The sequence below is a fragment of the Plectropomus leopardus genome, chromosome 5, assembly GCF_026936395.1.
Source record: "Plectropomus leopardus strain MGB_pleo_1.0 chromosome 5, ASM2693639v1, whole genome shotgun sequence".
Lineage (NCBI taxonomy): Eukaryota > Metazoa > Chordata > Actinopteri > Perciformes > Serranidae > Plectropomus > Plectropomus leopardus.
In genome coordinates, this window is record NC_142180.1 from 28,446,118 (window position 1) to 28,458,980 (window position 12,863).

Sequence of the window (12,863 nt, forward strand, 5' to 3'; positions counted from 1 at the left end):
TCACTAATGTTTTCTTATTTTTGCTTTTCTCTTAGAAAATGTAAGTGGTCAAGAACACTCATACCAAGGTAAGAGAAAAACATCTTTCTTTCACAGTCCACAAATTATTATTCAGTGCAAGGAAAAATAAGTTTTACATTAAAGGAACATTTTTTAAAAGGTTAAGAGGTTTTAAGTAATTATAATGACTATAATTACATCTCAGGTCTAGAGAAATTCAACTGTACTTGTTGCATTAATCCCAGTTAGACCCACTGTAACATCAGTTACTGTGCGTCCCTCTGCTGACCTGAATGTAACTAAGTGCATTTACTCAAGTACAAATTCGAGGTTACTTTTCATTTATTTGAATATTTTAGTCTCATACTACTTTACACTTCTACTCCACTGCACTTCAGAGGGAAGTATTGTACTTTTTTCTCCACTGCTATTATTAGATAAACACTTTACATATTAAGATTTTAACACACCAACCAAAAATAGGACAATATACAAGTGCAGCTGAGACAAGTAGTCGATGAATTAATTGGCAACTATTTCTTTCTTTGTGTAAGTCATTTTTCATGCAAAAAACATTTCATAGTTCCAGCTTCTCATATAAACTGTATGTATGATGACCTGCTGTTTTATTTTTGAATTATTTAAATGATATTGATTTATTTAAACCTTTGTGCATGTGTACTTTTACTTTCAATACTTTAATACATTTCCCTGAAATAATATTTACTTTGTTTCAGTTTATTTAACAGGACCTACATGTCATTACTGCAGACGTTTTTGTTTTTTTTTTACAACCTTTTTGGTACCATTTCTCCAGTCTTGGTCACGTGCCAGAGACATTGTACATGACACAAAAACTACAGTTTTATAGTAAAGCCACACCTGTGCTAATAAGTGACTTATTATCAGGTAGGATACAGCATTGAGCACACCTGCATAAGAGCAGATTGGGATGGTTAAGAACGTTTGGTGCATTTGGAGAAAACTTCTCAAATATTTTGTCTCTAAAAACTAAGAGACTCTTACTGCACGAGGCCCGTTGTGACGCAGCTCGATTTATCTGTGATCTTCTAACCAGGCCTTAAACAACGATGATCGCTCCCTCGCGATTAGCTTGGTCTCATTTAAGATGGCTGCCTAGTGCGGAGAAATAACGCGGTTATTACATGTCAACATGTCACTTCTCCGAGTTTGTGCCTTCGCTAAATGTCTGAATCGTCGCAGTTTATTTGAAAAATGTGCTGTTCGCGTGTCGCTGGCGGACCACTTTCAGCTGTGTTTGTCGTTAAGAAACGGAGCAGTTAGACGGATATCAGGTGAGTCTGTCCCAGCTTCATGTCCCAGTCAAAGACACTGTGATGGACATGTTTGCCCAGTGTCGTCGAGGACTTTGGTGTTAAATGTAGACGTGCTTACATGTTTATTTAATCTGGGGTTTTAGCAAATAGGTCCCAGAAGAGTGTAATCGTTTGATAAAGGGATTTATTATTGAGTCCAGTCTGAAGATGTTTTGTTTGTGGACAATAACTGACCAAATAATGGTTAACGCTTTTCACAGAGAATGAGTAAATATTTCAGGAGTCTTTGTTGCTGCTTTGGTCAGCTGAAATAACTTAAAGGTGATGTAAGGGACTGTTCTTTATTTGAACAGAGGAGGCAGGAGGCTGGGGTGTGACTTGGTTTGTTTGGGTTTTTTTTTACCCTCCCTGAAGCTACAGATATGTTTCTTTGTGCTTCCCTGAGTGACTTAGAAGAAGTGCATCACCCCCCCTTCACCATAAAATAGTTGTTAGATTTGAAAGACTTTTATTTTGAAAGTTATCGACACGAAATCCTGGAGTTGAAAAGAAAAGCCTTGTTTTTTCACTCTTTCATTGCATGCTGGTTTGTTAGTGCAAACGGTTTCACTATTTTATTATGTTGTAAAAATGTGATGTAGACATGTAGAATGATGTTATTTTGATGAAATATTACTGTTACAAGGGTAGATTTGGTTATAGTGTTCGTCCCACATGAAGTTGTTCAAGGACCACTGAAAATTTGAAATTTTGACATTGATTGATAATTTTTGTTTTGATACTTTCTGTCTGTGATAAATGGCATAATTTTGGTGATATTTATTAATTTATTTATTATTAAAAAAAATAAGAAAACATGCTTTCCAAACCCACCTGCAGGTTCAGAAGTCATGTTTTATTAAAAAAAAAAAAAACAGTTGTGAAATAAATACAAAATAAAGCCATTTAAAATTGCATGCCTCTCCCCTAAGCCCCTAAAATGAGGAATTTAAGTCCCTCCCTAGTGCTTTGAAATGCGTGTCCCTTTTTGCAACCCCCCTCATAAATAACAAACAGTCCTAAACTATCACTAATATTACAAGGAACTCTATAAGAAAACCTTCTTGACTGCTAATGATGATGTCCTAAACCAGTAATTTATGCAACCATAGCAATGTCATTGTAGCCCATTTTGGCAGCCTGTGGTGGCTGAAGCTCAGGTGGTGACACGGGTCTCACAAAATGTTGGAGGTTCGATCCCCAGCTCCCTCTAGTCTTTGAGTGAGACTCTTAACCCTCAAATCCTCCTTCTGTGTGCGTAGAAATGCAGCAAAATTAGCATGTTAGAAATGTTAGGAGGACTGTTCTTTATTTGTCAGAGGAGATGCCTGCAGTGTGACATGGTTTTTGTTTGTTTGTTTGTTTGTTTGTTTGTTTGTTTGTTTGTTGTTTGATGTGACAAATGTTTTCCTTAAGCCTCTCTGAAAATGCATGACTGTTCTTTGACCATAAATAGAAATTAAGGTTTTGGATCCAATGTAAAGAGCAAACAGCACAGAATTGAGAGGTCTAACAAAGCTAATTTCTTTAGCAAAAGAAGATTCTCCTTACAAATAATATCATTATCATACAAGTTTTCATATTTTTGGTCTAAGATAACCAGAGTGATTTATACACCCATTTCAAGTTGTATGTTCTTCCCCAAAGGCAAAATGACAGAAAAATAAGACTTATTATGTGTAATGATATATTACTGTTTTTGTTTTTTTAGAGACACCCTTCAAGCTTCAAAGAAGAAATGTTTCATTCGTAATCCCAAGGAGGGAAGATGCAAAGAAACGTGTACTGGAACAGTCTCAGTTGTTAGACGGTATGTTATTGTATATGGCAGACTGTCAAGCTGCTACGTCTCTAACCCTCAATTCCACAAAGTAACATACAATAAATAATAACAATTTCTGGCAAACACTGTTATGTGAGAGTATCCTGAGGTTTTCTTCTGTATGCTGCCATCTCAAACTGCATGTGTTTCTGATTTTGTCCAAGACTCTTGTCTGTTTGGTGTTTGGACACTTACTTGGCCCTTTTGCGAATTTAATAAGTAGATCTGTCTTTTTGAGTCTGTTACTCTAAAACAGTCTATTCAGTGATTTTGTTAAGACACCTTTTCTATCTCTCTCTCTCTCTCTCAGTGCTTGAGGCCAGGATCCAGCAGCTCCAATCTGACACTGTTTTAAATGTCCAGCATGCAAAGGTGCAATTTGTTAAAGCCCCCTCCTCTGGAAGAGTGGTTCTATCTGGTAAAGGTCCCAAAAGCACCCCTAAGGAGAAAACTGATATTCCTGAACCAGGACATACTGTTGCTAAAGGAGCTTCTAAATTTCAGCTGAGCCGCTGGATGGAAAAATTAACAAAGGAGGAGAAAAACAATCTCAAAATACAGCAGGGCCTCAAACAAAAAACTAAGATGAATGCGGAGAAGAAATGTGTGGACAAATCTAAAGGTAGCAAAGGCAGCTTGATGCTCCCCGGTACATCACACAAAATTATTTCTACCAAAGCTAAAAAGAAAAAACCCCTGACTGCAAAAAACAGAGGTCAAACTGAATTGAGTGATAAGATTACTGCAGTTTCTCCAACACCACTTCCCAGTGCAGAAGGCCCAAAGCAGACTCTTGCTGATGCTGATGCTGATGCTGATGCAGATGTTGATGTTGAGGCCATGGCCAATGAGCTGGCTGAGGTGGAGGAGGCTGAGTTGAGGCTTGATCAACACGAAAGCCAGTGGGAATCTTCAAGTGGACTGCAGCCTGTCAAGAAGCACAAGAAGGGAACTGTGTGTGAGAACATGCAGCTGAGCATTCGCTGTTTCCTAGAGACTTGTGTGTTTGTTGGGGACATTGAGAGGGCACACAGGGTCCTTCTCACCCAGCACAGAGCTTTGAGTCGACGTAAACATCTGAACACAGACATCTACAACATCTTAATGAGGGTGTGGGCCAAGAAGGTGAGTTCAACAAGTGGTACTTTGCAAGGTTTTTTGTTTCGCTAACCGATCAAAGCAAGTTTAAGAAACTTCAGAAAGATGACAAGTGAAGTATTAAAATTCTGCATATGTTTCCTTGTTGCTGTTGATGACTGATGGCAAACTTCCTCAGGATGGTAATTTCTGACTTGTGAATGAGATAATGTGAGTGTTTATATTAAAAATAACTGCACATTCCCTGGTTTTCAGGTAGCGTTTTTGATTCACTTTATTGCACTTTAAATCTCATCTTTGTTAACTTGTCAGATTTCCATGGTGTCTAAACATTTCTTGAGGAAACATCGGTATAAAGAGAACGTTTAAGCAAAGTTTGATGGTCCTCCCATGCATCTCTCTCTCTCTGTTTGCAGGGCTCATTAAATCCTCTTGGACGTATATTTATTCTAATAGAAGAAGCTGGTCTAAAGCCAAATGCAGGATCCTACTGTGCTGCCTTGGAGTGCATGGGCCGCAATCCCAGCTGTCCCCCAAGGGTCATCACAAGGTACACACACTCACACACACACACTAATGCCACCCAAGAGAAGACTCATTAACACCCGTGTTTGTGACAACAAACATTTACAAGTGAACACATTTGATTTGAATCTGAATTATTTTATATTTTACCAACCAATGTGCATTTACAATAAAAATGAAAATCTTTCTGTCAATATTTAGAATTTGGAATATAACAAACTCCAACACAAAACTTAATGTAAATGAATTAAGTAAATGTCGAATCGAAATTGAAATATTCATCATCATATACAGCAAGTTCCCAGGAATTTTTTTTATGGAGTCAAGTGAAAATTTAAATAAAAAATTGAATAAATAAAGAAAGGTCCCTGGGGTTTTACAAAGTAAAAGTTCCCCCCATTCTGACACTTTCTTTGCACTATTGGTGTTATTAGCATTTTATTAAAATAAAATGCCGATGCAGATAATTGGCAAAAAATCGATAATTGGCCAGGCTGATAATCTGTCTACCCCTAGAATAGTTGTCTGCGTCTGTGTCAGCACTGTGAAAGTCTGGTGACCTGTTCAAGGTGTACCATGTCAGCTGGGATAGGCCACAGCACCCCCACGACCCTTAACAGGATAAACTGTTTCGGATAATAATGACATATGACATATCTTTCAGACATTCTGCAACTGTGCTCACATAGGAGACCATAAATGTATACCATTTCATACCATCAGCAGAGCATTTTTATTTAATATGTCATCTTTTGCTATAGAGCAACTATGGTATTACTGTAAGGTCATGGGTCAATGTTTGAGTTTGAAAGGTGAGCTGTGGTAATGCAGAGACTTACCAGCAGGGGTCATGCTGTGCTCACAGTTTACACTTGTGCACATCCTTCCTGAGTTCTTGCATATAGTATTTCTTCATGATTGTTGCCACGATTATCACAACTAATGACCATTATGATCTATAAATAATCAGAGAAGTAACACAGTGTAAGAAGTATCCCAACAGTGGTTTTTCTATTTTAACGTCTTGTGTTTTTCGTGGTTGGGTTGTTGTCGGTTTAGCTGAGAGTTGGAGGATAGCAGCAGTGGTCAGGTGGTGGTTTTCCCATTTTTGTAATATATTCTGTAATGATCTATTTTTATGCTGAATTTGTTTGGTTTTGTTGTGGCAATAATGATTTTCGCTGGGACATTCAGAGCTTCTCCCTGCCATCATGGCTCCGTCCTGACTGGTTCATTTGTAAAAACCAAGCAGTGTATGAATTGTAAATTTAAGCATGCTTTAGTGCTTAACAGTTTCATTGTTCAGTGTCTCTCCTGCATTAAGCTGACAGAATCAAGTGTTCCTAACACTTTGTACCTTATTTGCTGTGCCTTTTTCTCATCGCTGATATTGTTTCCATGGCAACTCGGCATCACAGGGTTGTTCCTTAAATTTTTTGTCGATTGTGGATGTTTCTGTAATAATTATTGCAGCTTTTCACAAAGCCACTTAGAATTGTTTTGGTTGTGGCAGCATGCTGACACAGTGTTAATGAGGTTGTCTTCAACTAATTAAATTGTAACAAGACAGCTGAACTCTGCTGTCGTGCACTGTGGTGTATTTAATTAATTTTTGGTTAGACAACCCTGGAAGTTATTGCAACTTTTTTTTTACAAGGACAAACTTGACAGTCAGTAGCCCAGTTGTGTCTCAGTAGTAACTAGGTCATCCTGACAACTCACTTTTAAGTATTATTAATCATGTTATTGTAAAGACCGTTTCAGCTCCATACTTAGATTTATTACTTGACATATAGCACATACAGTATACACCTACTGTGCACAGCTTCAGCACAACACTACATGTGTCACTCTGTGTGTGCCTGTTTGATGGCTGTCGATACAATCAGCTGGCCTGCTGCCCAGACAGTGGCAGGCTCATATTGACTTTTCTGTTTTTTCTTAGGGGCCCTGACATTAGTCTTGAGTTATGATAGCAGGAAAGTACAGCACACAAGCTATATTTGTTTTGTTTATCCTAATGCATGTTGATATAAAGACCCCGTTGAACAATACACTTTCATGCCCTCTTTTAAATATGTTATGTAAGTCATGTCTTAGTTCAGGAGTCTCCTCCTTAACAATGTGCATTTTAAGAATACAACATGTAGACAGGGCTTTCCTAATCCAAAAGCTTTCAACTCTCAATCATCGATATCTGAATCACCCTCAAAAATCTATTTGGTCCTAGTAGTTACTGTTAACTCAGTACATTGCCTGCCAGTTGTGAAAGACACGAGAACATGTGGAGTGAGCCCCTGTTAGTTGCCACAAGGCTTAGGTATTATCAAGGTATTACTGTATACAGGGGTATTTAAAAATCTAAAAGGTATAATTTTCAATAAGGTCAAAAATAGATGCTCCTCTTTGTATTGTATTGATACGTAGATGCTATATTGAGGTGATGTGGTGCACAGTATGTGCCACCAGAGGTCAGTCTCCACTGGTGGAAAAGTAAGCTGAGCTGAGGAAGATGGCAACTTCGAGTGGTGGGGATAACGTTACAGGATTAATTAAAAAGCAAAATGCCTCTGAAAAGTGCTGTAAAAGTGCAGGTCAATCTATTTATCATGTTATCCAACACATCGTCTCCATTGAGCCTACTGATGGGTTAGTATCTGCTCAGTGTTATCGGGTCCACCAGAAAGGGATGCCCTTATTTCCAATCTGTTCATTATTCTGTGGATCATAAGTATTTAAACTTAGATTGCATATTAGAAACACAGCATACCTCTACGACATTGACAATCATGGCCAGAGACATTATGTTATCGGGTACATCCCATTCTCATGAATGCAATATCTCAAGAATGCCATGAGGGGATTTTTTTTTTTTTTTTCAAATTTGGCCCATTGTCCACTTGGACTGATTAAAGTTTGGTGGTTAAGAGGTCAAAGTTTAGGGTCTCTGTGACCACACAAAACTCAAGACAAAACACAAGAATTCATACACTAATTATGAAAAAAATTTCACGCAAATGTCTAAAAGGATAAAAAGATGAAGTGATGCCTTATATATCGAAAGGTTAACTTCACTGAGACATCATAATGTTCTGCAAAAAGCTTTTCTGGCCATTATTCAATGTCATATCTCAGGAACAGAAGGGGAATCATTTGGTCAGACACTGAATCTGGTGACACTCTGAATCTTGGGTGGCCACCTTGAAACTCTGCTGATTCCCGGAGAGAAGGTGCGTGTGACATATTCATGTTTTTACAGACATGGATATAAACTGTACCTGCAACTTGACTGTTTGCGGAGACATACAACCACTAGGTGGTAATTCTAGTTTTTGTTTGTTTCATTTTACATTAATACCATAAAATGCTGTACACCCTTGTGAAATATCAAGAAGGTATGAAAAAAATACATACAACCCAAGCTTAGTTGCAACTTTGTTGGTGACATTGAAAAAAAACTAGATTTCTTTCTTTTTTGAGTTTATATGTTGACAAAATCTGCCTGAATACACCATAACCACGCACCATTTTGGTGATTTTCATTGCGAATGTGAGTGCAGGTTCAGCCCAAACCCTTAAGTCTTCTCAAGGTCTAACCTTTAAGCCACAATATGTCCTTTGATAAAGGCACCGTGTCAACGGGGGCACAGCTACTGTAGTTTGTAATCACGCCATGCAAAGTTGCTCATTCCTCCAACATGATTTTGCAGTGAAATTATTAAATATATCACTCCCGTATGTCACTGCAGGCTTGATTAGTTGTTTGTTAGCTTCATCAGCCTCAGTCATGTGAAGTGTGTTTGCACAAACTCCACAAAGAGTGACACACATACTTTCTTCCCTTGGACTCAGGGGACATCACCCTATGCAGAATGGTCCAATAGCGGGACAGGTGGCAGGGAAGTAGGGTTGTGGGTAGGTATCTGGTTGGTCCATCGATCACTGTAAGCTGATGCTTGTATGACATTGTTGTTCTGCAGTGGTGCACTCCTGCTCAGTCTCAGGCCAAGCAGCCTCTCTTACAGTCGGCACTGTTATCATTTTCTCTGTCACACAATGTGTTTGTAGTGCCTGTTCTTTTCTTTACTGTGTTGTCTCCCCCTTTATTATGGCCAGACTGCTGTACTCTCCTAATATCACTCTCGTCTGTGAAGTCTCCCCTGCAGCATCCTTGCCCTCAATGTACCAATCTGTTCCCCTCTCCTCTGTCTCTTTCACACACATACTGACTCACGCACACGCTCACGCACACACTTATCCCTTTAAGTTTTCCCTTTTGTAAGTGCTGTGTCCTCCAGAGCTCTTTGCTCCCTAGGGTGCAGCAGAGCAGTCACCAGGCTGATTATGCTCTATCTTTCAACCTCTCTGCTCTCTTTGTTCCTCTGGACCACAGTGCCAGCACCCAGACTAATCCTCTCTTTGTTCAAGGCTCTCTCTCATTTACTCAGACCAAAATTGCACATTGCATCACAAGAGACTCCGAGGCATGAATGAAAATACTAAAAAAATTTGACCTCATTGGCTTGCTTTAGAAATATACACTTTATAACTTCAAACACTACAGAAAATTGTAACGCAATGCTTTCTTCATTGTATTCATTCATTCATTTGCAGAAGCCTGCTCACTTCTGATTAGATTAAGTCGGCGGAAGTTGCTGAGCCAAGGTTTCCTCCAGATGGTAATTAGCACGCTGTTACCTATAATTGTCTGGAGGAAAAAGGTGTGCAGGGAAAAGCAGAGCTCTCATCCTCTGTGGTCGATGACAAATGAGTTTTGCTCACTTCTGTCTCTCGGCTTAGTCATGTAGTTTCTGCGTTAACCTCTAGGGAGCAGTGCAAGCAAACAAGGCTCCTCAATCGTTGGGCAGCGGCTTTATACTCCAAATTGTGCATGGCACTAACAAGGTTTTACCCCTGTAGACATACAACAACTATAATTACACATAAGAAAAAGTGCACACTGTAGGTCAAACAAATACCTTACAATGCCTGGATGAAATTCAGTTATTGTTAAAAATATTGCATTGGCCCAATTTTAAGACCAAAAGAATACATCAGTTTACAGCATAATAACATTGAATACCAAAACTCATAAACAGCTTACAGATATGTATCACTTTAGCCAATGAATCTCACTAATCACAGAAGAATGAAGATCCACCAGGCTGAAAATATAATTCACAAGCCCTCTTAGGTAACATATATCAAATTGAGTTATAATATAATCCTGTTATTGCAACTCTCATTTGTATTCCAGGGACTGGTTGCACATTAATATTATCTGCATTCTGCAGCCCAGTCATGGAGACTGTGCTTTCTCTCTCTAGGAGATTGTATTTAAATAAACATTTCACTGATGTTGTCAGTGCCCATCTGCTTCTGGATCAAACTCATAGTATGAGTCTGACAGAAAGGCCCTTCAATGCAAATACTTAGATTGATATTCTGCGACTGTAGATTAGGGTGGGTGAGGCATATACAATGATCCCACTGACAAGGGAGTTTTTTTATAAGCTGAATTAATCAGTAGCTCAGGAAGTTATATGATTATCTTACTCCCATTCCCACATCAACAGGCAGGTCACAAAGGTTGTGAACTCTGGACTCGTGATCAGACTCCAAAGTCTGTTCCATCATAATAACCATAATCTCTCACGTAAATGAAAATCCACTTTTTGTGTTAACTGATGGGCTGGTTCTCTTTCTGAACATTCATTGTGAACAAACATTTAGCTACCCTGAGGGAAAGGAAGAGTGTTGTAATTATTACCAAGGGCCACAGAGTTGCATGGAGGTTATGTTTTCTTAATGTTAGTATACTGTATACTATGCATAGTATATCAGTCTGGAGACTGTAGACTGTCTCTTGTTGGCACTATATGAAAAACTGAAGACATTTAGTGGATTGATACCCTTGCAAGGATATAAGAGAATCATATTTGAAAAGGTATTATAAGTTTCAGTTGTTTTAACCAAAGTTATCACACACTCTGATTTTAAAAGTAAATTAGCATGTGAAAAGCCAGCATAGTTTCATATCCATGACTGTTGGAAAAATTAAAGACAAACAAGGATTACTTTTGTGAGTTTTTTGTTGTTGTTTTTAACTTTGAATTAACTGTATTTTACACTGATAAAATTCCCCATTATATAAGTGAAGTCTGGTGGCTTTGGCAGTAGCAATATTCGGGCTGTTTCTGGTTTTACACAAATTATCATCCTCTTTAACTGAAAGGTCTGTCTCTGTAGGGATACTTTCCACAGCGGTGTTATACATTTAAAATAATGATCTTTAAAGTGGCAAAAAAGCACTTTTAGTGTATGTAAAGTGATCTTGCACACCGCATATGCACGGAGCAGCTTGTTTTACGGCTGCCGCCTGCAGCTCTCTCGCTTAATACTGGACCAATATCAGAAATTGTGGTTAACATTAGTCACTTAGGCACAAAAACATGGGAAAAAAGAGCCCAGGTTGAAAAATACTGAGGTTACCCGTTAATATTCTTTAATAAGCTACCATAACACTCTTTATTGATGGTGCTATTGGTAATTCTTAATTATAGAGCCCATATTAGTCATCGGGGAGTGACTGGACAGCATGAATTTATTCCAAATAAACTCCAATAAGGGAGATAAAAAAAAAAAGTCAAATCTCAAAACCTGACAAAAGTGAATTGTTAAGTCACTTGTTCTGATGAGCATTCCCTGGTCTCAACAGATGAAGCATGGCTGCTTAAGGGTCAGTAAAAATCTGATACACCAAATGTCTTTGTTTATCCAGGTGCCTAAAACAGATGGAAGAGGATGGCCTGTCTGTCGACGACCTGTTCAGCCAGTGTATGTTCCGGCAAGATGAGAGAGAAATGGTGCTAAAGGCCGTGCGCACCGTCCGGCCCGACTACCAGCCCAGCTTCAGCGCAGAAACAAAGCAGTACATCCCAGCGCTTGTTCAGGACTTCTACACTCAGGTATCTCGCTTTGTCATGTACCACGTTTGCAGTTATTGTAATACAGTACACTCAATCAGCTCATGATGTTGAGCGATGGTCTGCTTTATGAACATACAATTTTCTATCGACGTTCGAACAATTACGGTTATTTACATAAAAGATTTCTGTATTTGTGGTATTCTCGCTTTTCTCACTAGGCAGTGCCTGTCAGAAAGAAAAGATCAAGTTGTGCATTTTGAAGCACCATTTAGAGTTTAGCAATTTTTTAAAATCAAAATCGAGCAGTTGATTAGTTAGTTGCTCATGTGTTCAGAACAGTGTTAATCATACCTGATAAAACCACACCCACATAATCCCAGTGTTTTGACTGTCAAACTCTTAACAAGTAATATGGATGTTTTTTTGTCAGACTTTGTTGCTCATTTAGTAATAAAAATTTGATTCCTGTTAAATATTTCAGAATTTAAACAAAAAAGTGTATAGGGGCTCTAAGAGGTAAATATATTTGTGTATCTTCGGTGTATATTGGAATGAAAACGATAGTGGGCCTTGCAGCAGTCCTTGTAGTCCGCCAAAGCTAACTTTGACATAAGAATTCAGATATGCATGGGCTTTGCATGCATCATTACTCAAAAAAAAAACCCACTTACCAAGTGGCCTTGGCTAAAACTACATTTTCACCACTTTGGGTATAGTACCCTTAAAACTGTATGTAACCTGTCAGACATGTACCTCAGTGGAAGATCTGTTTAGTGTTTCCACTGCAGACATAAATCTTAATGTAGGTTGGGTTGATTACAGTTTGTAATAGTTGCATCACTGCTTAATCCAGCTCTTACTGTAATTCCTCCTCACAGATGATTTCTGCACCTTGCTGATCACCACCGAATGGTTTTGCATGACATTTTCAGAACTACAAAGACCAGGGTGGAGTGTTTAGAGCAGGGTTAAAGTGCTATTGCACTGCACAGGAGCAATCAATGGACTGTGATTTTTCTAGCTCCACGTTTTTATATCTGAATAGTGTGCTGGGTACTTCATATGTAGAGTAATGAAAAAAATGTGACAGAATGGAACAGTTTCCATGGTACCACCCCTAACTTTTGACAATGAAAATGCAAAAATAACCAT

General features: G+C 38.5%; 1 protein-coding gene across 1 annotated transcript in view; it reads left to right on the forward strand.

Moving 5' to 3' along the window:
* Positions 1-1,110: 1,110 nt before the first annotated feature.
* The window catches only part of polrmt (polymerase (RNA) mitochondrial (DNA directed)), a 57,056-nt gene continuing 45,303 nt past the window's right edge, over positions 1,111-12,863 (forward strand). Inside the window, exons 1-5 of the mRNA XM_042484064.2 lie at positions 1,111-1,316; positions 3,049-3,147; positions 3,470-4,284; positions 4,674-4,807; positions 11,564-11,750. Coding sequence (XP_042339998.2) covers positions 1,175-1,316; positions 3,049-3,147; positions 3,470-4,284; positions 4,674-4,807; positions 11,564-11,750 — 1,377 coding nt within the window. The 5' untranslated portion in view covers positions 1,111-1,174. The remainder of the gene's footprint in view (positions 1,317-3,048; positions 3,148-3,469; positions 4,285-4,673; positions 4,808-11,563; positions 11,751-12,863) is intronic.